Raw genomic sequence first — 26,894 nt, 5'->3', positions numbered from 1 at the left:
GTTAAGCAGCGTATTACTCGTTTTTATCTGATATAAATATTATCTACACAATATTTGACAGTAAAGACCATTTTATTTCGTAAAATTATCACTCACACGGTAGAAAATTCAACAGTCTTGCAGCTATTGAATATGAATACTGTTTTAAAACGTGCAAAATGTAGCATGTTAACAACTCATGCAAACGATTAAGTCTTATAAATAGAAATTTTATAAAAACCGTTCTTAATGGGACAAACATAAACTAATGTTTGACACTATTTTACATGATAGGTGTAAAAAGCTTTGTAAAAATTGATCAAGTGTTTGTTCATATTTGTCCCGTTAAGATGGCCTTTAGGTAATACACCGCAAAAATGTAGTTTTAAAAATGCTTGAAAATACCTTTAGTAGATGCGGGAACAAATAATAAAAATAATAAAATAAAGGATTTGTAAAGCGCCATATCCATACCCTATGAGCAAGCTCATGGCGCTTTACCAGTGATATCAATCACAACAACAACAACAATAATAATCATGGTAGGGAGAATCTGAAGAAACCAAACAGACGTAGTAGTTCTCTGTAGTTAGCAACTATTGCTTCAGTCCTTCGCCGATTCTCACTCATAAGAAGGCAATAAAATCCCATAGAAAATTCAGTGAAACTTGGGGAGAAAGGTAGCCGGGCACAGTTTGTAGAAAGCAGCTCTGGGTCTCCGAGGGAAGCCAGTGAAGACAATGGAATCATTAGCACTTGTCACTCTCAGCCAATAGGCTTTCTACTAAAAATATGTCAAAAATATGGGAAAATGACAGCTATTCGCCATCATACTTCCGTTTTTATATTTCGTGTGTACTTCACCAGAAAGGTTCATTTGTTTCCAATGCTGGAATCAAGGTAACTTAAAACATTTAAAACATTCAGTACAAACTGAGGGTGAATCACAGCTGGTAACATCGCCAGGCCTATCCAGCATTTTTCATTTCATTACACTCACCAAGAAATTGACAAAGCCTGATACACTTTAAAAGTATTAATATAGTATTCTAGCATTTATATAATTTATATATAATTGCACTTCATCTAACCATAATAATGTCTTTTGTAAGTTCTGAATAAATTTACATTTCGCTCAACATCGAGGAAAAGTCTGTCTTGGTTTCTACCAATAACTTCACAAGTAACAGCCACAAACAATATATTTACTTAAAAATTAATATTTGTTGTAAATATACTTTATAAGGTTTTCGCTGTAACTGCACTGGAGGATTAGTCACAACAGCAGTATAACAACAGTATTATCATAACTGTCACTCGGTGTGCGGGGTGTATATGCATTGATAGTCTGCTATTGAAACCTGTATATCAGACATATATGATGAGATAAATAAAACATCCACATCTACAATATCAGCTTTAAACTGGCCAGCAAAATCTGATGTTTGCCTTTGAACATCGTCTAGCATGATATTGAAAACTCATTTACACGGGTCCTTGGAAGATGTTTGTTGGTTCAACTGTCATGCTCATAAACGGCAGCATGCTGTGGTTTGGAAGATTGCAAAACATATTTTGCAAATGTAAGTACATCTTTACCAACATTTCATTTTGGACACATAGCACACAAACATCACAAATCTTTTGCCTTTCTCTTTCCTTTTTCTTTCTCTCACACACACAAGTACTTTTACAACTGACAATAAAATGCAAGTTGAACAAATAAAGCGGTTATACGATGACGTCACTGGTCTGTTGGCAGCTGTTGAGCATGACATGACATCTGGAGCAAACATATTTCACTACTTTCTTCACAGTCTGTGTCTGCCTTGCGCCGTCTGCCCTGGGAGGCCGTGGTACAGAGGCGAGGAGAGTGCAAAGGTGACCAGCCGGAGTTCTCCTTCTGTGACAGGCTGTCAAACGAACTTTTCTTTTTTGTGGGCGATGCTGGAGTTTCACCGTCAGAAAGATTTCTGTTGAAAACAAATAAAAGAAATGATAAAATCTTTCATTTGTAGTCTATATTTTATTAGTGTCTGTATACTCAAACCTGGAGAACAGGTTTACGACTTTTGTTAAATGCTAGAGGATGCTGCTAACCCAAACTTAATGCACACCCGTGCACAATTGTGCTCGGGGCACACGGACCAATTTTATAATTTGAATATGTGTTGCAGGTGAAAGCCAAGAACTTAGAACATGTCGCGGATGACGAGCGTGAAAGAGAGGGTTGGAAGGCCGCGCCACTCACAGTTCGCTGAAGGCTTTGCGCGGAACGAGGTCACCGTAAAGGAACTTCCCCTCGCGACTTGTCGGGGTGGATGACCTTGCGTTCCACGGAGGGGTAGAAGGTGACTTTATGTTCCAGGGAGGGGTAGAGGGTGCCTTTGTGTTCCAGGGAGGGGTAGACGGTGACTTTGTGTTCCACGGTGGGGTAGACGGCGACTTTGTGTTCCATGGAGGGGTAGAGGGTGACTTTGTGTTCCAGGACGAGGTGGCAGCCGGTGAAGACGTGGACAGCACATGCGCGGACTGCGAGAACCGTCCAGAGGCCGGAGAACAGGGAGCTGTTGTAAGAATGTTCTCGGCGCTGCTACAAGACGAGGCCTGTAATAAACAAAGTCCTTTATAACAACGGTAATAGAACGAACAGAAAGCTGTTTACCCGGCAATGAATGTCATAATGGGAGCGGGTGCAAACATGATAATATATGTTGTTCATTTCTTAAGAACAACTAGGTGAAAGTCTGAATTTCAAAATAAAATAAATAAATAAATAAACTAACAGTATCAGGAGTGAGGGAAAAGAGAGTGAGTGCAGAGAGACAATAGTACCTTCTTTATTATGTTGAGGGGCCGAGCAGTCGTCGATGGCTGTAGATATAAAAGCACAGAAGAGCCTGCGGTGTCAAAAAATAAATATTGCGTTAAGCGGTTCTTTGATTCTTTCATATGTCATTCTCATTATGTAAAACTTTAAACCTATTAGACACAATTATTTCTTGATTGCAGTACAATCCCACAGCACAGACAGATGCAATAATGAGCAAAACGACAAGCACACATCATGGTGGTAATGGGAGGCTGACAGACCAGCGAGTTGTACTCACCCAGCTCCTGCAGGCACTGCTTGTACTGTCGGGGACACACCCTGACCCGGAACATGGCGTCCCTGACTTGCAGATCGTCCAGGAGCTTGTCTCCTCCAAACAGCTCGTTCACCAGACCGTGCAAAGTGCCGCTCTGATAAAGCTGCCACAGGTCAAGGACGCCCAGCAAGGTCTGGCAGTTGATTCTGATGAGAACGCTGCCGTTGGTGACGTCATACACCACCCGGTGATGCTCGCTGAGCTTGTCGATGAGACAGGAAGCCTCCTCCGTCAGGCGTAGCACCTCGGCCTCCTGGGATCGCCACCGGTCCAGCTCGCCGTACGTGTTGGTGCTGGGCCGCATCTGTCGGTGGCTCTCCAGGATGTTCTGGATGTGCAGGTCGATTCTCCGACAGACGGCGCTCCTGTGGTTCGCCTCGTGCTCTGGTACCCGCCACTCGCCGGATGGCGTGGCACTGAAACACTCTACGCGCACATCCAGGTCGCCTGCAACAGACGCAGCACTGAGCAGCAAGACAACACGCACACACGACAGGGGGAAGAGGAATTGAATAGCTTGTCGACCCTCACACGCAGGGGGAGAGAATTTGTGTTTTACACCGAGCCAGCAACTAAGACTACATCACGGCAAGGCAGCCATCCCTGTATACAGAGACCACATGCAGAGAAGCACATGCATACATACATACAAACATACTATATAAATACATGCATACATTTATAGATACATACTGCTGTCATAATGGACGATAAATACATCTCGATCAATTTAATTTTAATTTAATTATGTGACATCTGTATCGAATCAAGCAGGGACACACCAGTCCCAGCATGCTATGTTTTTACCTGGTTCTCTCGAGTTTCTGTTATCGTCGCTAGCACTGGAGTATCTGTTCCTAATCCGGGGTGGATGTGCGTACGAGAAGCTGTGACTCCGAAGCAGTGGGGTGTAAGTGAAGAGACGCATGTTGCCTCCTTCCGGCGATTGCAGATGGCGCACATCTAATGACAATAAACAGCTTTAAATGTTAAAAGTTCACTAGTGAGTTTCACTCGAAACTTAGTGAAGGACGTGGATGGTGCGGTGAGCGAAGGTGTAAAAAGTTCGAGATGGAAACTCATGATGGGCGTCAAATTAAAAATAAATTAATTCGCATTACATCATAATAATAACTTTCAATCCAGTACATTATACATTATACATTATACAGGAGGATGAATACAATACAGAAGATAGGTTATTTTTAACAGTACATTTTGACACTGGTTCACAAACGTTATTAATGATACAAAGTTCTTGTTGCAGTAACTGAAATAAATAAAAGGTACAGTTTGAAACAAGTTGTAGGTGAATATTTTAGGTTCATGCTTTGACACTTTTAAACACCAGTTGTTAACTCCTAAGTGACATGTGATGACACAAGCACACATTTGTTTGCTGCCCAAACGCGTGCTTTTTGTGCGAAAAGGAAACACGGGGATTGCCCAATTGGTTTAAACCCCTCGATGAATACTCATGCCTCGTGGTATTTACCGACTCCTCACAGAGACTACACATTCGTTACGGTGTTCACGGACACCTCACGGTGATATCACACGCCTCACGGAGATCACCCATTCCTTACTGTGATTACCCATGCCTCACGATGATTATCGACTCCCAACGGTGATTACCAATGCTCCACACGCGTTTCCTTGCCGCACAGCAGCACGTGGTCAGGCAGCACAGCCTGCACTGTACCTGTGAACAATTGGCGTCTGGCACCACCTGACCCCCTCTCGGTCATCGGTCTTGGCTGAAGATAAATAGAAAATGTTTTAGGAGTGGAGTCTTCTTCATATTTTGTGGACTACAGTTTCAACTACAGCGAGCCACGATACAAAGATGGACTGTGTGTAACTCTACATGCAAATATTACTCTCGTCACATATTAAAATACCACAAAGTACTGATAACCACTACCAGCCACTGATAAACTGGTCGGAGACAAATATCGGCGTTCAGTTCCGGGTACCTCTGGACCCATCCTCCAAGCGGGTCTGGCTGCTCCCTCGCACGTGGTCAGTCGCTCCCCGGGCGCTTGTTGCAGCTGTCGGACAGAGCTCGGCGCTGTTTGACCAGGTACCCCGGGTCTGTGATGTGCTCCGAGTAGGACCGCAGGTACTTGAATGGCGCCATCTCCTCCAGCTCTGCTTGGTTTGGCGACTGCTCCACATTGCTGTGACTGCGCAGAGTTGGCCGGCTGGACACAGACCATGGACACCAAAACAATGTCAGCACAAATAATGGTGATAATAAAAATCTCTGCATCCGTGGAACGGCACATGGAAGGAGAAGGAGAGGCTAGCAAGACGAGACAATCCCCATCCCATCACGTGACTTACGCTCAGTTCATGACAGAGAAACGAGAGAGAAGGTGAGAGCTGATACTGAAATCGGCACGGCTAACCAGGGTTAATGAGCTGACGATATTGATGATGGTGTGATGATAATGATGAAGACCATAAGGATGTCGACATAAATGTCAGGAGCTCGCGTGGTAGAAAAAGGGAGATAATTTACCTAGGTGACGAGGACAGGTTTGCGATTCGTTTAGAGGGAAATCGTTACAAGGTGGCGCTTAAATAAAGGAAGCGACCTAACGCTTGGCTCAACTGACCTTTTGGGGGTGAAGTGGGCCTGCATCTCTGAAATCAAGTCTTGCGGCCAGGGAGTGGCCCCGGTAAAAGGATTGCGGCGTTGCTGTGGTGATGGCGAGCTGCCTGGCTGGCCGTAGACGTCTGGCGCCGCCTGGAGGCAGCATTCGAAGAACACGGTATCGTCCTCCTCCTCACCGTGGGCAACTGTCTGCTGCTCCTCGTACCTCAGGTGCCTCGGACTGGCACCTACACCCACGCTTTCTGCGAAGCACTCAGGGACCCGAGTGGCCTCATAATGACCTCCAGTGGACGAGCAGGGAAAGGGCCGGGAATGCGGCTGGAAAGGCAGGTAACCGCTGTGATCTTGCTGAATCGTCTTGGCTGGATCAAACCAAGGTTGTCGCCCTTTTCTGTGTGAATAAGTAGTCACCATCCGTTGAGGTGATTGTTCTCGAACTGAGTTATCCTCCTTCCTCTGTAGGATAGTCGTCTTTTCTTCTGCTCCTCCTGAGTTCATACTCGACTGAGTGTAGTAGGCTTTTTCTGCTTCGTACGAGTTCGAGGCTTGAACAATCATTTTCTGGCCAGACTGTATTTCGCGGAACACTTGTTCGTTTTCGGGGACATTCTTGCCCATGGCATCCTTCACGGAAGTCGTAGGATATTCCACAGGGGGCGCTGCGCGGTAGTTGTGCGTGAAAAAGAGTTCCTGGTCTCCTGGGAACACCAGCTGGTGCTGGTCGGTCGTTGGCGAGTCTGACATTTGTCGGACGAGAGGACGATTGTCGGGAGAGTTACCCAAGTACCTCAGTGCCTACGTCACGAGGAACGGTCATTCTTTCTCGTGCTCTGCTTACGTCACTTACTGCTCCTTCGCTTCTGTGACTCCTGAAAATACTCTGACTCCTATTATCCTCCTTCATGTAGAACACTGCGTTCTCCTGAGCAGCCGGCTTCCCAGTCAGGACTCTGGACCTCCCTGACTGCTGTAAATGGCGCGAGCTGTCCAGCCGCCCCAGTGTTCTCCAATGAGGTCAGCCTGTGCGACATCCTGCATGCACTGGGAGCTTGTCCTCAGCTGAATCACTTCCGCTTGGTAAGGTGAGTCCGTGAACCTTGGCGAGGACAGAACACTGTCCTGTTTTGAAGAAAAATCCTGGAGCGGTTCGCTCTGAGACGTGCATGCCTTTTCTATATCTTTGGTGGTGAAAGTGAAGGGGTTGACCTTTGACTGACACAGAACAGCTGTTCTGGACTCCGGTTCGAGGGCATCTACTAGAAAGGGGTTATCGCAGCAAGTTAATGGCATGACCTGGGCTGTTGTATGAGTAAACGATGAGGATGCTGCAGAAGAGTTTTCAGTGTTCTTGACCGACTGATTGGAAGATGGCGAAACAGTGATGTCCTTATGAAGCTTGTCAGACTCGCAGCCGTAGCTAAGTCTGTTTCTTTTCGATGGCACCGCCATGATTAGGTTTTGAGTCACTTTCTGAGGGGGATCCGGGGACACGTATGAAGGCGACTGTTGCCACTTCTCGTGCTGCCCGCGCATTGAAACGTTGGTGAAAGGCCTTTCGTGGGGTCTGGCCCTACCAGATCTGAGCCCTTGCGGTGATGAACTTCCGAAATGACTGAATCAGAAATGGAGGTCTTGAGTACTTTCCTTTGTGCTGTGTTTTGAGATAAAATAGAAGGCATTCTGGCGGACCATTCGAATAACTCTGCATTTTTTCGTTGCAACTCGTTCTTGCCTTCGGAATGAGGATGTAAACGATTGGTTGTTGTTGAAGAATCATCTGCAAGCTCCTTCAGCGGGCGGGTTGATGAGGCCTGGTCCGCCATGTCTATTTTACTATTTTCCGTGGTCGGAAAATGAACTATTAACAGCGAGACTTGCTTGAGCACTTTCCACCTGAAGAATGGACACACCATTGACATCGTAATGTTGTTCTGCTGGAGAAGAGCGAATACTTTGATAACTGTCATCGTGGGTGAATTTAGTGCAGGACAAAGGTGATGTTAAGTTCTCACTGACGACTTCCTTTGGCAAAACGGAGCAAATGTCATCTACGGCGGCGTCATCATCGTTGATGTCTTCATTACCATGCAGCTCTGGAAACACAAAGACGATGTCCGACTCTTTACTTCGTTTTGCAGATTTCGGGGTCGAGGCTCGACTTCCTGCCCTGGGGGTCGATGCACGGCCTCCTGCTTGTGGAGAGGAGCTCGTGTCTTTGTTTGATCTTCTGGCTGCAGTGACCTCGAAGGTGTGCAAGGTACACTGCCATGTTCCGACCTCAGCCTCTTGGGTGACATAGTGTCAGGAGTCATCCCAAGCAGTTCTCTTCCCATCTGAGACCGCGACAACTCCAAAGGTACAGTAGAGTCTGGGACAAGGCTTTTGATTGGCTGAGACGTCAGAGCAGCAGTAACACCACATAGCTCTGGCTCCGCGCGGTTGAGGTGGATGCAAAGAAACTGCCTTTGGGAAACGCTACTGACCTCCCTTGGTGAGGCGTGCTGCAGCTCCGGTCGCTGGACACATGAAGCTCTGCGGTGGAGAACTGTCAATGGAAAGCTGCCGCTTCACTTTGGCCTTAGGTGGAGCTTGGAGCTGAATGATGGGCAGATCCTCTACTTCCGGTATCATCCCCTCTGTTTACAAATCACAGTTATAGACTACATGTCAAGGAAAAAAATCCTGGTCAATATACAACTTTTTATCTTTAATTTGGAAATTACACATTGAAAAATCAACACTACCCTAAAGAACGAAGGAAATTATTAATCTAAATATAAAACTGTTTGACACATGACAGAAGAGCCCCAGTTATTGCATCATTACCAGTAATCTTCACGGAGTCTGCGGTGCCGGCTGCACTGGCCATCTGTGTCACTTGTCTGTGTATGTGCGCAATCTGGTCCGGAGACAGGTCTGAGGGAAACTCGAACGAAATAGTCCGTTTTGGTGACCTCAGGGGCAAGCTTCCCGCTCCTTGGGGACGCTGCCAGGAGGGGCTGACGGGTGATCCAAGGGATGCAATCCTTGCTGCTGCAGGGGACGTAAGTGGGCTGTGTTGATAGGCAGGAAATGGCGTGTTCGTGTCCACCACTAGAGGCGTTGATAGCGGACTGTCCGTGAAAGGTGCGACAGAAGGGAGAATATTTCGGAAGAGTCGGTGCTTGTAACATGTCCAGCATTGCTACTCTGCCTGTCTCATCTCCTTCCACCTGTTACAGTTTATTTTATACAACCAGATCAGTAAACAGTTTGGTTTACACAGTCAAATCACTGAACAGTTTAAACGACAGATGTTGATTCTGGCGTGAAAGAGAGGATTCAGACTGTATATTATATATTCCATTGTGGCCCCATTAATAACTGTCCTAGCACAATGTGTGTCACAGGTGGCTAATCTCCTCGCTAACCATGATGTAGCTACATTCAACATCCGTGACACATCCCATGACTTGTCTTACAGACACATCCCATAATGAATTAAGGCCATATTACCTAATAATCCTTCTTGCTCTTCCCTAACACCACCTGTGTCAACCTTCACCAGGTATCGTGCATCCTTAAGCAATCAGAATCAGTCCATGTTAATCCATGTAATCAAACAAGCATACACGGACAAAGGCCTTCCAGCAGTTTTTTACGGGTCAATGGTCATGTCCTAACTGTTCAGGTCTTTGAGGGTGGGTGGCTGGGTGGTTGAAGTGTTGGGGATCTCACTTTTCGGGGCCAACTATACATGAGAGCAGTGCCCATCTCCCCTCCCTCGCTACCTCACCTTCTATAACCCTATGTCAAGTACCCATTCTCCACGGCTGGGTTGACTAGAAAAAGTTTGTTACGGCATTTACAAACAAACAAACAAACAAACAAACAAACAAACAAACAAACAAACAAACAAACAAACTTCGATATAAATTTACGCGTGTCTGTCTTTTCGCAGTTTGTTTTTGAGTTATAAGACGAATTTTTCTCTTCTTCTGCCGAGTACTACCGTCACTGTGGATTTTCCGGTGTAATACCTGGAATCAGTTCACAAATGTGGGATTGATCTCCCCATTGACTCACCGGAAGAAGAAAAGCCGCCATGTCCTGTTTACCTTCACTGCAGATAGCTTAGTCTATAACCTGCTAAGTTCAGGACAATACAAAGTATTTTCACTCGTTGAAAAGCGACAAAAGCAGGGGAAGCTAGAGTTACAGAGAGCGTGAGAGTAGTTTGCTCTTTGGGATGACAAGGTCCGCTGTTCATGAACTCACAGCTTTTGAATTGAGTCGTGTGGACAGCAACGAATACTTTGTTCACAGTATTATCCTGTGACAGACCATGATGACAAGAGCCTTGTTTACAGGAGAGATCACGCAAACTACAGTGACTGCACCCTCAGCCATTGTTCCCACGAGGTTTAGGAAGATGGAGGCCATAAATAAATTCTGTCCTAAAGTGTGTGCACTCTGATTCTCTCTCTGTCTTGGTCAGAGGCATCTTCACGCACACATAAGTGCAGGTCACAATTGTGAAGAGCAGAATGCACTTCGGTGGCCGGGAAACTTGAAAACAGCTATTTACCATCTAACTCTTGATTCCATTGACATCCCAGCCCTGTACATGCACCTCTTCCTATTCACAAGCTCAATCTTGTACTTTCAGCTGGTGTACACTCACACACACGCAGATACATACATACACAGAAGCACGAGCACACGTGTACTGTCAGTTCACACACGCACACAGATGTCTTCTCTACATTAGAAAAAAAATGAGGTGTATTGCCAACAGACACTAACGAACCACTCGGTAGTTGCTACCACAATAAGCTCCATGACAACCTACAGCACAGACCAAAGGTGTGACGGGAAGTTCTAGCAGGAGGACAGGAGACAGGAAAAAGCAGATACTGGACATTGGTGTCTGCGGCACGTGACAGACCGTTTGGCAGTTTTGAGTAAAGGACTGTTCCCTGACATGGTCTGCTAAACCGTATGGGTTAGCATGGCAACCGTTAGTAAACTGAGATATGTGTTAATAGCAGCAGAGAAAATACTGCACATCAAGGTTTGCTCCCAAAGTCGGGTACAAACAGAGCTTGCGATGATTATAACATAAGGTGGGGCCATTCGCATGTTGACAGGGACATCCCGGACGGCACACACCTAGTCACCATACCTGTCGTGATGTTACCTGTGTGTTTGTGTGCTCTGCTTTCAGTCAACTTTGTGAAGGGCTCATCAAATATCCGAGAGCGACTCTGTGTGTGTGTTGAGAGAGAGAGAGTGACAGAGGAGGAGGAGATAATTTAAGGAAGAGGTGTTTCCATATAGCTGCACCCTAACCCTAGCCATGAAGCACTGCAGTGGATGTTTCCTTGGGTCAAGGTGTACACACTAGCATATCAATGCTGATGTTCATCTGAAGGGGAAAGTAGGTGAAGGCAAGTTGTTTTTATCGCAAAAATCACTGATAAGGGTTCAGGAGCTGCGCGACTGGAGAAATCGACTATGCTAAAATAGTCTACCCGGTGTGGCGAGAGTCTGTGTGTGTGTGTGTGTGTGTGTGTGTGTGTGTGTCTGTGTGTGTGTGTATGTATGTTTGTGTGTGTGTGTGTGTATGTCTGTGGTGTGTGTGTATGTCTGTGTGTGTGTGGTATGTGTGTGTGTGATATCTGTGTGTGTGTGATGCAGTGGAGTGTCGTCGACATAAATTCTCGATGTGACGTGAACAGTCAACCTGAACTCCTTGAGACTGTTGTTGGTAAATTACTGCTGTCATCCCCACCCACTGCGATCTTCTATTTATCTGTACGCGCACGTGTGTGTGTGTGTACGTAAGTAAGCAAACATATATGTGTAATATATACAGTTGTGACACAAATACCATTTTTTTATCAATAACTTGCGCAAACAAAATTAATTCTTTAGAAATCTCACAAAGTGCAGATATACAGTGATCAGAAATTCAGTGGTTAACAATTACTTATATACTACTACACTTTGGTATGTATACTTTGGATACATATCTAACACAATCTCATTCACTCTCGTGCATCCTCCTTCCCCAGATTCACTCATGCATGTACAACCATTCACGTGTACACCAACACGAGCTCTCACACAATCACTAACGCGTGCACTCACTCTAGCGAATCACTATCAAGCTTTTCAAATTCGAATTGCTATCAGTCAAAGGCTTGACGACGTGTGAACTGTCGACGCTGTCTGCACAGAATCGTTGAGCATCTATCACTAAGTGGCCATTACTGCTCAAACTACGAGTTCTCGCCCTAAAACTCACCTGCCGTGTCACGTGATGTTTCACAAGCCTATCCATGGTCTCGCTTCTTCTCGCACCTGGCTGGCGTCCGTTCTCATGGTAATCAGGCGCGCAGGACTGATCCAGGTAGCACTTGCTGAAAATAGGACACACTTCCGGTTTCGACACACGTTGGCTGGCGTCTATTGCTCCTGTCGAGTTCCTGTCACCGCTGGGTAGGTCAGGTGGGGTGGGGAGAATGGGGTGGCTTAAGATTTCCTGCCTTGGGTGCATAAGGAAAAAAAGGGAAGACTGGTTTTCTGATAATGCAAGATGTCGTTGCTATGTTCTAATCTGCTGTTCGAGACTTATTTTTATGAAGCATTTATTCGGACAGAAAACTACGGAGCGAAAACAAGAGAAAAGAGACGCGAGTGAAGAACATCATGTCTTTCTGTGGAGATGGGGATGAGAATCAAAAATGATGGAGTATATCACAGACTTCTTTGTATATTATGGTAAGAATTATGGTCGAAGTTGGCAGTTCAAGATGAGAATGTTCGATAGACAATGAAATACAGAGAGAAATAGAGAGGAACAAATCAAGCAGGCAGACATAGTGAATAAGTAAAGCAGGTCGAGATAAGGAGATATTGCTTGAAGATGGTATCAAGAAATCTGGCATTGCATTGTGGTCCCTAGAAAACGAAGTTACATGCTTGGATGGCGCATACATTAATGTCCCAACTGCCACCCGTCTAACCCATCCGTGGGCACAAACTCTCAACACCAACTCCAGCCTCCTGTTCACGGGCTGGCAGACAGCACAGCTTGTAAGCTCAGTGCGAACACGCCCCGCCATTGTTGGGGTCAGCAGCTCTGAACTCGCGCCATTGTGAGCGGTGCGCCGCTGCACTGCGCATGACAGGCGACTGCGCACACGCATAATGCGGATTACGGCGGGAACCACCACGTGCGTTTTTCCCGCAAAAATCAGCTGCATCGTGGGTGGTGGTGCCACTGAAAGGGGTGCAGTGCACGCCAGGTCTGCCTGACACGCTGGCGGGTGATAGTGAGTTTATATAAAGTCTCTACCCATCCGGAGTTGGGGCGATCGGGGTGCAAGACACCATGCTGTGCAGGCTACTGTCACACCGCAGGAACAAGATTACCAACAGGTATGTATTTTCGTTTCCACTAAACTGCATTTACGCACGTAAAACAAATGTACTTGCATAAAGACTTTTTTTGGGATATCGCAAAAGTTGTCTTTCATCAAGAAAGACGGAATCACCAACAGCAATGTACTCCGCTGCAAAGAAGACAAGCGGATTCAACAGCCATCACTACGTATCAGTTCTTACTGTCGTCTTGTTGCTGTTGCTAATGGAGTTGCAAACTGTTTGCGCTGAGATCAAAGGTCAGCTTGGCGCTAGTAGAATCATGGCTTTTCGTTGTCTTTGACTTGTCGCGGTTCTATTTGCCAGGACTTAAAAGAAATGTGCCAGTGTGTGCCGATCTGTCTCTCCTTAAAATTGGCTAGCGGTAAAAATGTTATCTTTGTTTCATAGATATCTAGTGGGAATAGCAAAAAAGTAATTTAGACAGAAAAAAAATATCCCAAGGTCGATGCTATTGGATAACAAAAATCTTTGAGAAGAGGGAAAGGGGCTTTTAATTTTCTTGTCACCCTCCCTTGTAATATGAAAACGGAGTGTGTGGAACGTCAAAGACAGCAAAAAGGCCAAACGAATAGACAAATAATCAAGCAGAAATAATAAAACATACAAATAATGTTTCCGTAGCACATTACATTGACACAAGCCGTTAACAATGCCTACAATATACCCTGTAAAAGTTCAGGTAAAGCATGTCATGCACGGTAACTCCTCGCCCAGACCAGACACGCACTGATGGCGGCAGGAACACAGCTTTTTCCTCATTCAAGACGATATTTCTGTCATTCTGATAACTTTCCGTGTGTAACGATCACCTGCACCTGTGGACGGACTCTTTGCACTGAGATACCGAGTCTTGGGCAGTGAACTAAGTCTTCTGAATGTGCGTCTTACACACTTTCTCTCTCACACACACACGCGGGCGCAGAAACCAAACGAGAAAACAATGACATCCTGTATTTTTCTATAATGAAAGTTAATATGGGAAATGTAAATATCGAAAATAACTTACGAAACTTAAACTTACGATAAGATGAGAAATTAACTTCAGAAATTTCTGATTGAAAGTGTACTTAAAAAAAAAAAGACTATGGAAAAAGCTTACATGACCTCTTCTTGCTGCCCACACACCCATTACATCGGTCGTTGACAGTTATGGACCCTTCTCGATTTTTGAGTGGTTGCCGAGTTTCTTTGAAGTCAAAGTTTTTTTCTTAATTTACTTTACTGTAGATGCACTCAACTCCTTAATCTGTTCTTACTCTGCAGCCTGAATTGCTCTATGACTACTTTTATATCGACTTGATTACTGAAATTTTTCGTTTTTAAATATTTATATGTGGATATATTATGTATAAACTGTGCACACTGCAATGTGTACTTTAAAACCTGTGTGAATATGAGCGTGCGCGCGTGGGTGCAAGAGTGTACCTGTGTGGGTGTACCTGTGTGTGTGTGTGCAGCTGGATCTTGTTTCATCCTCGCCAGACTGCGGCTGGGAGAGCTTCTCGGTGACAGCTTCCAAAGCGCGACAACACAAGTTTAAAATATATAAAGGTATCTCCTGACACCAGCGATGAATATGTCATTGACAGAGGCTGTGCGCTGTACCCTCCTTCGGAAATCCTGGCAAAGCAAACAAGTCCCACTGTGTAAACAAACATCACAAGATTCTGTGGAAAAGTGTTGCTTCATGTGACGACAGTCAACTTTCCTTCCGCCTGGATTACTCTTCGAGTTGTTGCGGCGCTCGGATTACACTCGGTTTACAAACCGTCTGCTAAACACAAAAACAGCAAAAGGATCTACGGTTCGATTCACTTCTATGGATATCGGCGCCGTGATATTGTGAATTTTGTGAATATCGGTCTCAAACATACTTCAAGATGTCGACATTTCCTGTAAGGATGTAATTACCTTTGCACACTGTGCTTTCTTCATTTTGGATATATGGGTGGGGCAAGCAGTGAGTGCATCACGTGAGATTCACAGCCTGAGGATGTCAACAAGTGTGACAAGTTTTCACTGTCACTCGTGTACATCCTCCTCCTTAACGAGAATCATCAGTCGTCTGGCGTGCGGTTTGCTTTCCACTGTCTGCTGCTTCTTTTGTGAGGAAAGCGTGGTTTCTATATATGTATACTAATTCACGATTGGTTCCTGGCAGGAAACTTGTTCATTTGAGCAGAGAAACTGTGGCCGCCACACTAGGCTTAAATAATCAAGAGCGACACTTGTCGACAATCAAAAGGGAAGCGAGTGTATATAATCTATAGCAGTTTATCCAGTTTACTGTTAGCTCTGTCGACTTTTCTTGATTTTACAGTTGTAATCAATCCCCGGTATAAACCAACATACTTGGAGAACTGTGAATTCCAAATGTCCATCTTTTTGGTGTCTCGTATGACCGGTAGCGGTAGGTGCGGTCACGTGTGTGCGGATTGTCAAGAAGTTGTTCACTGACATTTATCAGCGCAAGCCAGTCATACTAGTCCGTGCTGTATAATTACGTAGTAATGTGCCATCCCGCGCCTGACACAATCAGAAACTAGTCTCATGTGACTGACAGCTTACAAATACTTTGACGGAAGCATAATCAGTGTCACATCTTACAGAGGAATACATTCATAGTGTTAGAATGTGACATCTTACACAGGAATGCTGTACCGTAAGAGGGTCAGAATCTGACCTCTTAAAAAAGATACGCAGTATGTCAGAAAGTGATATCTTACAGTCTTCTCAACATGATCGTCAGAATGTGAGGTTTCACGGAGACAAGAGCAAAGGAACGTGACAGTAAAAAAGCTAAATCTCAGAGTATAACTGGTAAATCACCAACCTGCTTAGAAATGTAAATGTAAATAAACAAAATGATGCAATGAATAATCAAATAATCATCAAAGGTCTTTCTCCGCAAAATATCCCGTGTGCATAAGAAATATTTTTAAAAATATATATTTCTCTGAAAAAAGCGAAAAAAGATGTGATCATCTACCTCCTACATTTCAAACAACGGATACTGTGATAAACAGATCTCTGCAAAAAAAAAAAAAAAAAAAATGGCTGCTGAAATCGGTGATTGATTTTTGTGTTCATTTAATCACAGGTAAACTCGACCTCAGTGCAATCAGTGTATGTCATTTGTGACGTCAGTGTAATAGAATTATTCATATTATGACATCAGTGAATGAGAAAGAAAATGTATTTTATGACGTCAGCGCAACATAAATTTTATGACGTAAGCGTAGCTAGAAACTATATGTAATTTATGATGTCAGCGGAAACAATGTGTAATTGTAGTGTGACGCCAGTAGGTCGAATGAGGATAAAGGTGCGTGAGTGTCGCGATGTTCATGTAGCAGAATATGACGAGGGCGTGAGATGTACTGGAACTTACGGAGTGGATGGGGGAGAGAACAAGTAGAAAGGGACACAACATCAAAACTGGTTGCGACCTTCAATTGAATGATTATGTCCCGTGAACGGCACTAACAGGTAACTCTACCTGGTGCAGCATTAGATGTTAGAATGAGGCACAGTAGTTTTCTCCCTTGCTCCGTTTTTTTTTTCCTCCCGTACTCACCTGCACTACCTCCCTAACAACTGTTTTGTGTAGCTCAGTGTCGTTCCCCACGATACTGACTTGAGCTCTTATCAACGACGCCGACCACAGACTCTCAACGATTTTCTGGCGCACGTGAATAAGTGAATAATGAGTCGTTACTCAGTTCGCTGCACAAACTGTCAGGAACGTGTGAATTATCCTCAGGAAAATATTGATTAATAATCGTCATTGTTGACGATAATTGTTATGAGGATGATGAAGAAGTGTATAAGTATTAAACCTTACTTCAATGCTGTGAGCAAAGAGGATATTAGATAGAGACAGTTACCAGGTTTAATATGTCAATAAATGTCTTCACAAACAAATTGGTGAATCTGGATGCTATTTTGTAAATATACGTGTTAAAATTTTCGATAATGTTTTCTGGTTAAAAACGATTTGAATTATAATAGTTAACGGAAAATAACTCTTATCTCCCGCCTCAAGATAAAAACATTGTTGTTTTGTTGTATATGTCAATTGAGAGGCGAGCGCCATACACAGAGACGAGGAGAATCAGATCGCTTTTCCCCTAAACGCACCCGTCCAACGATTCCACCCATGGTGCACTGCTTAACCCAGGTGCATGGTGGGCAATGGGAGGACATAGCGTGCTGAACCTTCACAGGATTGTCTTCCTTTTAACGGGTCGATGTGTGGCGCCGCCGTGCGGCCACCTTACTGACGATAAGATCAATGGCGTGCGATCGAGCAGACCCAATGTTGCCTGCGACCGTTTTGTGTGTTGCACGTCCGCGCGCTACAGTCCTGATAAATGAACGTGCAGGGGTCGAAGGTTAAATGGTTTTGTATTCAGGTGTAACGTTTAGGCGACTTGCTTGGCCACGCTTTCAGAAAGAAAAGCACTCTGGGAAAAGACCTTTGGAGACTAATCTGACCCTCACTGGGGTGGGCGCCACGTCAAAGGTTAGCCGTGTCACACGTCTCACACTCCCCACAGTGTCTTGAATATAGGTCTTCCGGTTTGTTAAGGTCTCTGAAATAAATGAATGGAAGTTATCTCAGGTTAAGTGGGCAGTTCACATGGATCAGGTTGGGAGGAAGCAGCTGATGGTGCAATTGATGGGAAAAACTTTTTTCTTCAGATCTTCAATTCAGGTAATGACTCGGCATTAAAGTATGAAGAGAAAGTTCGTGTCCTTGTCGCAGGACTGTCAAGAATACAAAGGAAATAAAAAATGAGTAAATACATACCGTACGTACGCACGCTCTCTGTCTCTCACACACACTTTAAACATAGGATGATTGTCAAAACACCTTACTTAAGAGGGTAACTGAACGAACTGAAAGGTAAAGAGAGTTCTATTTTCTGCACAAAGACAGTTTCCTGGCTTGTCGACGAGACTTAAGATATTCTTCCTCGGAGTTGGCTCAAAAAAAGGCGATTTTCATATTTGATGCCAACAAGCTCGAACCGAAAATGAAAAAGCCGCGAGAACAGCTGTGAAAAGAGTATGGCGACCATAGATCCTTTTGCTGTTTGTCGTGCAAGAGCGGACGAGGGAACATATCCCTCAACCCCACAAGGCTCGAGACTAGCTTGATCTTGTTCACCACTCCCTGAGAACTATTGTTTGCCGGTGAACCTTTCAATGCACGGCCATATCCTCCGTGTCTTGACGTTATTTGATCTGTCACGTGACGTGTACCTCCTTGAGGGCCTCCCTGTCTGACACCTGTGCTACGCCTCTTCTTACCCCGACCTACCCAATCTTTTGGAGTTACTGCTAATTACATAAGTAGGATTGCAATTTCAAAGTCACGAAGGTAATTCAGGACATGTAGGAACATATCAACAGGTTTCGTATATAGTGGCTGTGAGCAGCAGAGATGTCGATATATTACGGATATATATGCGGGTATATAATAACAGTAATAAAGTTCGCTGGTGTGGTGCATCATCCCAGTCTCAAAGACAAGCTCAGTACACTTGACACACCCGGTGACCACAGTCGGAGTCACAACAAGACAAGAGGACTGACCAGCCTGGTGTTAGGCACGAAATCGTCAGAAAACCAATGTTAGTGAGACAAGGATGGTCGCCGTTGTTTAAAAAATAAATAAATAAAAATAACGGAAGCAAAGGACATACTCCAGACCAGAAAATCGTTAGATTCGATCAATCTACACTTCTGTGTAATGGAGAAAAATAAATCCAGTCCATCAGCAGGACGAGAAGGTAGGAGCCGCAGCGCAGTCAAGGCAAACATGGTGATCCATCTCTGACAGCTCAATAAAGACACAAACAAACACAGGAACATGGTGATCCATCTCTGACAGTCAAATAAACACGTAAACAAACACAGGAACATGGTGATCCATCTCTGACAGCTCAATAAAGACACAAACAAACACAGGAACATGGTGATCCATCTCTGACAGCTCAATAAAGACACAAACAAACACAGGAACATGGTGATCCATCTCTGACAGCTCAATAAAGACACAAACAAACACAGGAACATGGTGATCCATCTCTGACAGTCAAATAAACACGTAAACAAACACAGGAACATGGTGATCCATCTCTGACAGCTCAATAAAGACACAAACAAACAAGGAACATAGCGATCCATCACTGACATTCAAACAGAGACATATAAACAAACATGGCAATCACTGACATCCACATCAAAACACATTCACAACACAAACGCAGAATTAAACGAGAGGTCTTCGTTCTCAGACAGCTGAAAACCTGTTTAGTTGATTGATTTGATTTGTGTACACATCAGTATATCGGCCATAACGGTAGTAACCAACCAGATGGCGAGGCACAAAGTGCCTGGGAAAGACACAAGGGCAACGGACAGGGTTAAATGGTTTCACTGCAATTTTATCTCAGCCAGTTGGAAGTAATACAGAACTGCAATGGCACTGTTATTTCAGCCGCTGCTTTGTCCTGCGCCGACAGCAACTTTGGGTCGTAAATTCTTGGGTTACCTGCTACCCTGCCAGGGACCGTGCACCCCGGTCTTATAAAGTAAGGGACATTTAGTCAAGAGCGAGGGCCATGAGGAGGTTAAATCACAGGACTGTACATTGTAGGTCACAGTGGTGTGCAGTGCTCACCTCTCACGCCGGTGACTCAGTCGGTGGAAGCCGAGTGGGCGGCTCAATTTGATTGTGACGTGCTTGTGAAGTTACGACTTTAATTTACGGGAGAAGTGGTTCAAACCTTATTGGGTCGAGCATGTGTGACGAGAGCTGCTTTACACAGCGATAGGCGAATGTAACGGGGTATTAATTACCGGTCTCAAAAGGCTGTCGGCGGAAAGTGCTCTCTGTATCACTATTCATCTGTTTGGAAAAGAGCGGAACAGACAAGCTCAACAGCCACAACTGATTAATAGCGATCTAGGGCTGCCTATAAATCTGTTTAATGTAGGCATACTAGTAGGTTGGACCTTCTACATCTGCAACTGAAATATATGCACCTCTGGGTTTGTCATTAGTGCTTGGTCATTGAGAGATTGTAGGGTTAGGGTTTTGACAAATGGTTTTAGTTTCAGGGTGCACGTGTCTGGACTCGAGAAAAATAAAAGCTGCAAGAATGAGAAGTGTAGAGATAGACTGGAATGAGCAGTGCTCGAATTAGAGATAGACTGGAATGAGCAGTATTTAGAGATAGATTGGAATGAGTAGGCTCAGCGTCTGAAATCACTCGCCATGCTTTGCCCCGTCTGACAAACAGAAAGTCGCGCGCCCATTTAGCCAGTGGGTAAATAAAGGCTAACTGTTGGATGTATATTTTTGACTATGATATTCATTACCAGTTGTAACCCATGTCAGCTACCAGCTTTTTTACATTTTGCAAGATACAGAAACATTTTACAATAAACGTGTACATGTAATTGCCTTCTTTCTTTCTTCATGTCTATCCATCCACAAATTCTCCTTTTCTTGCGTTGTCTTGTGCTACGGTCAATATTTATTGCAGTGTAATATACAACACGTGATATTTACTGCAATGTAATACCAAACTGTTACCACTAAATACAACTTTCTCCGTAAAACTTTTCGTCAGTGTTTGACAACATCTACAACATAAATTAGTTACAGTAAGTTATAATAACTGTGTGTTTGTTTGATTGCTATATTATATTAACGATATATAATACTATATAATTACTTTCATCATTCAGGAGGACAGTATGTTAGTTGTTACAACCCTAGATCATTGTGTGCTTTATTCGCTTCGCAAACTGTCAGCCATGTTGGTTATCGGCTTATCTGATAAGAGAGTGCTTTCACAAAGAATGATTAAAGGTAGGAAGACGATGTACGCGAAGGAAACCTTGGAAGCTAAGGTGTGACAGGTGGATACCCGGATTGTGCCCCAGACGGCATCCGACCTGCCGTACTGGTGACAGACAAGCCCCGGGTACCCGGGTACCGGCCACTGAAGCTACGAAGCGTGACGAGCCTGTGACCAACAGCATCGTGTCCATGCAGACATGCACACACGTGGTTTGCGACTTTAACTGCATCCCTTTAATACAAAACCTATGCGGGTCCATCGGAGTATTTATCTCGTATTTTCAGAACCAGACTGTCGCAATAAGTAATCGTGTTAGGGTGTACTGTTATAACTGCCTTACACTGTACGACACCCGACACGAGCTTTTTAGCAAGTGCTGAGCATGCCCAGCAATCTGTGAGGTTCAGGAAGCAGACGGGTGGAGGGCGGAGGAGAGTTAAGGGTTTGGTATGCGCCCTCCAACCTACTTTATTTTTTTAATGGTGGCAGAAACACTGAAGTCAGAACAAGTTTTCAACACTACTCGAGTTTCGAAAGTGCCGGTATCCAGCTGAACCCACCCGTAACGAAAAGATAAATAACCGCTTTTTCTGCTTTCAAAGCGCGACACATTTGCAGATCGCTATCCACAGAGCGGGGGGACAGGGAGGGGACAGCGCATTTCGTTTCACCGTTACCCGGGGTGTCTAGGCTAGCTAACGGCTTCTAAAAATATACAGCCTCTCACGTGACTAGCCGTAACGGTTCTGTGGGTGTTGGAGTGAGAAGAATTGTTGTACATGTACCTACTTTCCTTGACTACCTGACGGAGGGAGAGGTGTGAAGTAGATGACGAGTGTCTGAGGCTTCGCCAGGTGTTTGTGTGTTGTGTCGTCTGACACCAGTACAAGCGCGTGAAAACATGACTGCGGAAGTGAAAGTAAGACAGTTCAAACATCCTTACCTTCCCCAGCCGACTGGAACACAACATGCCCGAGCTTGTCGTCTGTTCCGTCAGACGTCGCCTGAGAGTTGCTTCCCTTGCTAGTCACGTGACGAGCGTCTTGGATTCGGCGTTGACTGCAGGGGCTCTCCCTCTCCTCCTCCCTCATCTGTCTTCCGCCTGCCCTGTGTGTGTGTGTGCGTGTACATAATTATCTGGAGGATTTTACAAAATTATTTCGATGAAGTTAAGGTTAATTAATTACAGGAAATAGTTTGGAAGAAACCAAAATACATTAGGTTAAGGTTGTGAGACATGAAACAAAAATGCAAACAAGTTAGACACAATGCACCACTTGCATGACGATGGTCAGTCATGACAAGCATCAGTGGATGCCAGTGTAACGGAACGCTGTATGTGTCAAGTGTATGTGTGTATACAGTATTGCTGCAGGAGCCTTCACGGGTGCAGACCGTAGGGTACTTCAAGACCAAACACTTTTTGACTTTCCTGGCAGCGCTCATTGCTCAAAGGTTTTTAATTAGACATTCTGTGACATATTCCAAGTAGCACTTACTGTTAAAAGTTCTCCGACATACTGCAAAGTATGGGGCACCAGAAAGAGAATTTTAAAAAATTATCTCTAGCTATAAATACATTTTATAATTCTAGAATGCATTCTGTAACTATACAATTTATTTTATAACTAAAGGGAGAAAATTTTGGTAAAACCAAAATATTTCACTTATATTATACAGAAAAGTTACTGTTCAATTCATTTTTATAATATGTAATTCAATAGTTTACAGAATCTCTAATTATAAAATGAATTTGCATAGATCAGGTGTGCCCAGCCGGCCCGCGAAGGTGCCTCATGCTCGAATCTTACACTTCTGTACATCACTGTAAAATTTCATTTCTCACGTGGGCAAAGCCGCCATGTTGTGGCTGCGAGAGTTGATATCATGTGGAGTGCGGCCCTCGGGCGACAAAAGGTTGGACACCACTGGCATGGATACAAAGAGAAAAAGAAAGTCCACTGACAGCGCCCCAGGGTAGCGTTCCTGGCTGCACGCTCTCCGATCAGCGATGCGGAAACAAACAAGGTCACGCTGTCCGTTGACCTCGAGGGTTCATAGCGACATCTAGGGCTAGCCTTGACATCGGGAGGAGTTCATATGCACTTCATAGGCCTACGTGTGAGGACAGCAGGTGACCACGCGCACTGACCCCATGCCAACAGACTCGTCGGGGTCACCAGTGTCCCTGACCTGGGATGTGAACGTCCTCCAGCCTGCTGCAGCATGTCGCCCTGGTGATGGGGGAGGGGTGATGGGATGGGTAGGTTCCTTGCTCGGCATTCTAAACGTTTCCTGTCCTGGAACCCAAGAGGGAAAGTGAAAGATGGAAAAGAAGAGAGCGAGTGAACAAACGACATAAACCAAACATTGACCAAACCGATTATATTTTTTCATTCGGCTAAGCTCGTGTCTGTTCACGCAAAGATGTAGAAAACAGACACGTATATATTGACAGGTATAAACCTGACATGTATAAGCTGACATATATCAAACTGACATATATAAACCTGACATGTATATGTTGGCAGGTACAAAACTGACAAGTGTAAGCTGGCATGTATCATACTGGCATGTACATGGAAGGAATGGGAGGGTGAGAGGATTGTCTCTCTGTGTCCTCCGTTCTCCATGGTGTACCCGGATATACGAGCACCTGAAATACTCATCACTTGCATGGCGGCACCAGTGGTTTAGTACGGTGTTAGATTTCTCCGGGTGCGATACCATTTCTCGGGTGGGTTAGTGTCTGATTCTCGATGAAATGGTTTGTGTTTTGTCTGTCGCAGCCTCGCGCTGACCGGGTGGGCGTGTGTTGCAGGGTTGTGGACTTTATGAAGTTCTCAGGAATCAGGCTTTCCTCTGCTGCTCACCTAAGCGTGTCACTCTTTTTTCTCCACCTGTCACCGGCCTTTAGGTAGGGGGATGGCGTCGAACTCAGACTGGAGGACAGTCAAATATTGCCATCATCACCGCCATCACAGGTAGACTACAAAAAATTTGAAGTAAAGATTATGAGGATGACTCGTTGGTGGTGGTGGGAAGGGGACACTGGGAGGTGGGCACTTTTTTTAAACACAACTTCAAAAGCGACAAGCGGATAGAAATTAAAGGTAAGAGTAGCCTCACATCCATGAACATTTATAAAATGCTTACAATAAAATTTGAAACCTGACAACGTTCGCACAATGAGAAATGGCAGGGCATACAAACAATACAGACATTTTATAAATGATTGTCCAAAACAAAGCACGCGTGAAAAGGTGTGCAGGTTCAGGTGAGGCAGGGTCAGAGAAGAACCTACCTGTTGACAAGTGTATTTACAGTTAAAAGAAAATAATCATCGTGTGTGAATGAATGACAAAAGTGGCCAATAACAGACCAGGACAGAGACTTCCAAAGCCTTTAAGCTCCTCAAACAATAATAATATGCAGTCTGTGACACCGTGCCGGCAGGAGGTTTTCAGATGAAAGGATTCGTCTCTAATGAGTGGTAAGGGGGAAACAACAGCTCAAAGTAAGAGTCCGGGGAGAGGGCATAAAGACCTAAGTAACACATTGTGTACGGCAATTGTACGTTTAACATGAACATCAAGCGACAACAATCATCGCCCCGGTCGTCACCCCCGCTAATCCCGGCTGAATGCTCCGCACTGCCCATCTCTCATCTTCACTTCACGAGGACTGAACCAGGGCCAACAGGACCTGTCATTACAACAGCTTGAACTCCACGCCCTCCTGCTTTCCTACACAGAGAAGCCCTCCATACTACCCACAACCACCCTCGGTACCTGGAGGTACACCTTGACAGTGTAGGGAGGGAATCATCACCAGGTCTTGCAGAATTCAGTGATTTATCCCAGCCATGTTCTCGTGAATTCTAAAGAATTCAGTCATTTCAAGACAATCCAATTATCTGATTAATTATTAAGTAATTATCAAATTATTTAATGTTGTTATATGTTTGTAGTTATTAACTATGTATAACTATAATCTTGAAGTGGACGTGCTGTTGTTGACAATTTTTTTGAACGATTATAATCATTCGAGATTATAGGTTCAAACTGCTTTCCTCCCTCCCAGTATAGGGATCAAGACACCTGCATAAAAATTGTGATTGATGTCTGTCGGAAGGGTCAGAGTGCACGACCTGCCACACCTGATGGCAGCCGCTGTGAGGCTGTAGCCTGTAGTAATGCCCACCTTTGCCTTGCACACTGGCTGCATTACAGGGACATTACTCCTAATCCACAGTAACTCTTCAGCCGCGGAGAATGTTTTAATTTATCTCGATCCCGCAACGACGAGCGATGTTTGAGGAGAAGAAAGACAAGTAGACTCCTGCTGATTCCACCCGCTCACTACACGAAATCGAAGACTGCACCGCGACAATACGGATCAGGTGCTGACCTCTTGGCTTCAAAAGGTCAGTCGTCTGCGAGGCGGCGTGTTCGTTTGAGGAGAAAACTTTAATCTTACAGACAACTACAGGGCTTGATAAAGCACGTGTGACTGCAGCATGGCTAATGCTTTTAAAATATAACGGGCATAACGAGTGCTTAGCCAATCATATTCAGAGTTTGGTGATGATCCGGGACTTGTTACCGAGACTTGTTTGTCAAAGTTCTTTGCGGGCAACAGGCACGCGGGAGATTTATGAAGCTTAGTTGTGACACTTCACTTTGTACTTAGTGTCCCATGTCAACACCAGAACATAAAACGACCTTTTGAATTTAATTCTATTAAAAAATGGCTCCTCAATAATGTAATAATTGATGCAGTGGCTAGGCAAAGAATAGAATGATTCTGTTAGAGGCAGAAAACAACAGAAATTAGTTCCGTGTAAGTAGTTGTATAAACGAGGATATTTTATAGATTCCTACATCCATCGCCTTTATTATAATCACGTAAGTAAACATGACCTTGACCCAATTGACGTTTTTTCGGCCTCAGAAAGGAAAAATCGGACGGTGAGTGCGACTGAGCCTGTGAGTGGAGTCAGGTGAATTTTTGGATTTTTTTTTTTTTGTTGCGATAGTTTGATCTTCCACTAGTCCCAACGCCCTCTACTAGAAAACAGTAATGTGTGGGACACAAAGCTAGATGATACCTCTCCCAAATCGTATAGTCCCTACTACAGCAACTCTCCCCTGGCAGTAAAGGGTCAAACTTGTCGAGTGTAGATTCATACTCCTTCAATCACTGTAAGAATCCGTCTCTCTGTCTTCATAGAGTGTTGTTCAGGTCCGTGGTGTTTTCAATTATCTTGAGAACAATCACTTGGGTACAGCGCATTTAGATATCCTGCCATTGTTCCCAGGGTATCATCTTGCTGACGAGGTCACACTTTACGGTTGGAGCACTGCAGTTGTATCAGTGCAAGTCGTTTGTACACATAAAAAGATGAGTTCAGTGACCGTTGGGTTATTTCCGTTACTGTTAAGTCGTTCGCACTTGAAAAACACTCGTGTGTGGGGTGTGTGGGGTGGGGAAGGGAGATCTATCTATACGATACCTTTGTGTGTGGGTGTGTGCGTGCGTCCGTGTTACATTTGTGTCTGTAAGCTCGCTCTTACATTTCTGAGAAGCTGAAAGTTTTTTTTTTAAATAACTTAGCAAAAAAGGAAGGTATCTCCCCCAAACAGAGTGAAGAAGCCTCCTTATGATCCAGGAAGAGAAGCCAACATCACCTAATCAGAGGTCAGACTATAAAAAGAAAATGAGGTCTAAAAATAAATCACCTTGAACAGCGAAATTTAAATATAAACATTACTGTGAACAGCACGAGGTCAGTGACCATGACTGGGTCTGTCTACCTGTGACACAGAGACCCCC

At 44.5% G+C, this 26,894-nt stretch overlaps 1 protein-coding gene and 1 long non-coding RNA gene across 5 annotated transcripts; one reads left to right on the top strand and one right to left on the bottom strand.

Moving 5' to 3' along the window:
• Positions 1–53: 53 nt before the first annotated feature.
• LOC112556745 lies at positions 54–22,115 on the bottom strand. 4 transcript variants are annotated; one of them, XM_025226046.1, is made up of 11 exons: positions 22,003–22,106; positions 12,038–12,278; positions 8,575–8,960; positions 5,750–8,384; positions 5,105–5,332; positions 4,831–4,885; positions 3,936–4,091; positions 3,090–3,575; positions 2,815–2,879; positions 2,231–2,586; positions 54–1,952 (listed from the first exon to the last, which is right to left on the bottom strand). In XM_025226046.1, the coding sequence occupies exons 4-11, from the start codon at positions 5,891–5,893 to the stop codon at positions 1,724–1,726; spliced, it is 1,719 nt and encodes a 572-aa protein (XP_025081831.1). In that variant the 5' UTR covers positions 5,894–8,384; positions 8,575–8,960; positions 12,038–12,278; positions 22,003–22,106; the 3' UTR covers positions 54–1,723. The 4 variants fall into 4 exon arrangements, with proteins under 4 accessions (XP_025081831.1, XP_025081833.1, XP_025081832.1 ...); XM_025226048.1 differs by lacking the exon at positions 12,038–12,278 and having other exon boundaries at positions 22,003–22,115; XM_025226047.1 differs by lacking the exon at positions 22,003–22,106 and having other exon boundaries at positions 12,038–12,292.
• LOC112556809 lies at positions 12,460–14,817 on the top strand. The gene is made up of 2 exons (XR_003097823.1): positions 12,460–13,173; positions 14,637–14,817. It is a non-coding gene; the product is annotated as an uncharacterized LOC112556809 (long non-coding RNA).
• Positions 22,116–26,894: the final 4,779 nt, after the last annotated feature.

The sequence above is a fragment of the Pomacea canaliculata genome, linkage group LG2 (genome assembly GCF_003073045.1).
Source record: "Pomacea canaliculata isolate SZHN2017 linkage group LG2, ASM307304v1, whole genome shotgun sequence".
Classification (NCBI taxonomy): domain Eukaryota; kingdom Metazoa; phylum Mollusca; class Gastropoda; order Architaenioglossa; family Ampullariidae; genus Pomacea; species Pomacea canaliculata.
The sequence above is the reverse complement of the archived record's forward strand: the minus strand, read 5'-3'. Positions and strand labels throughout refer to the sequence as shown.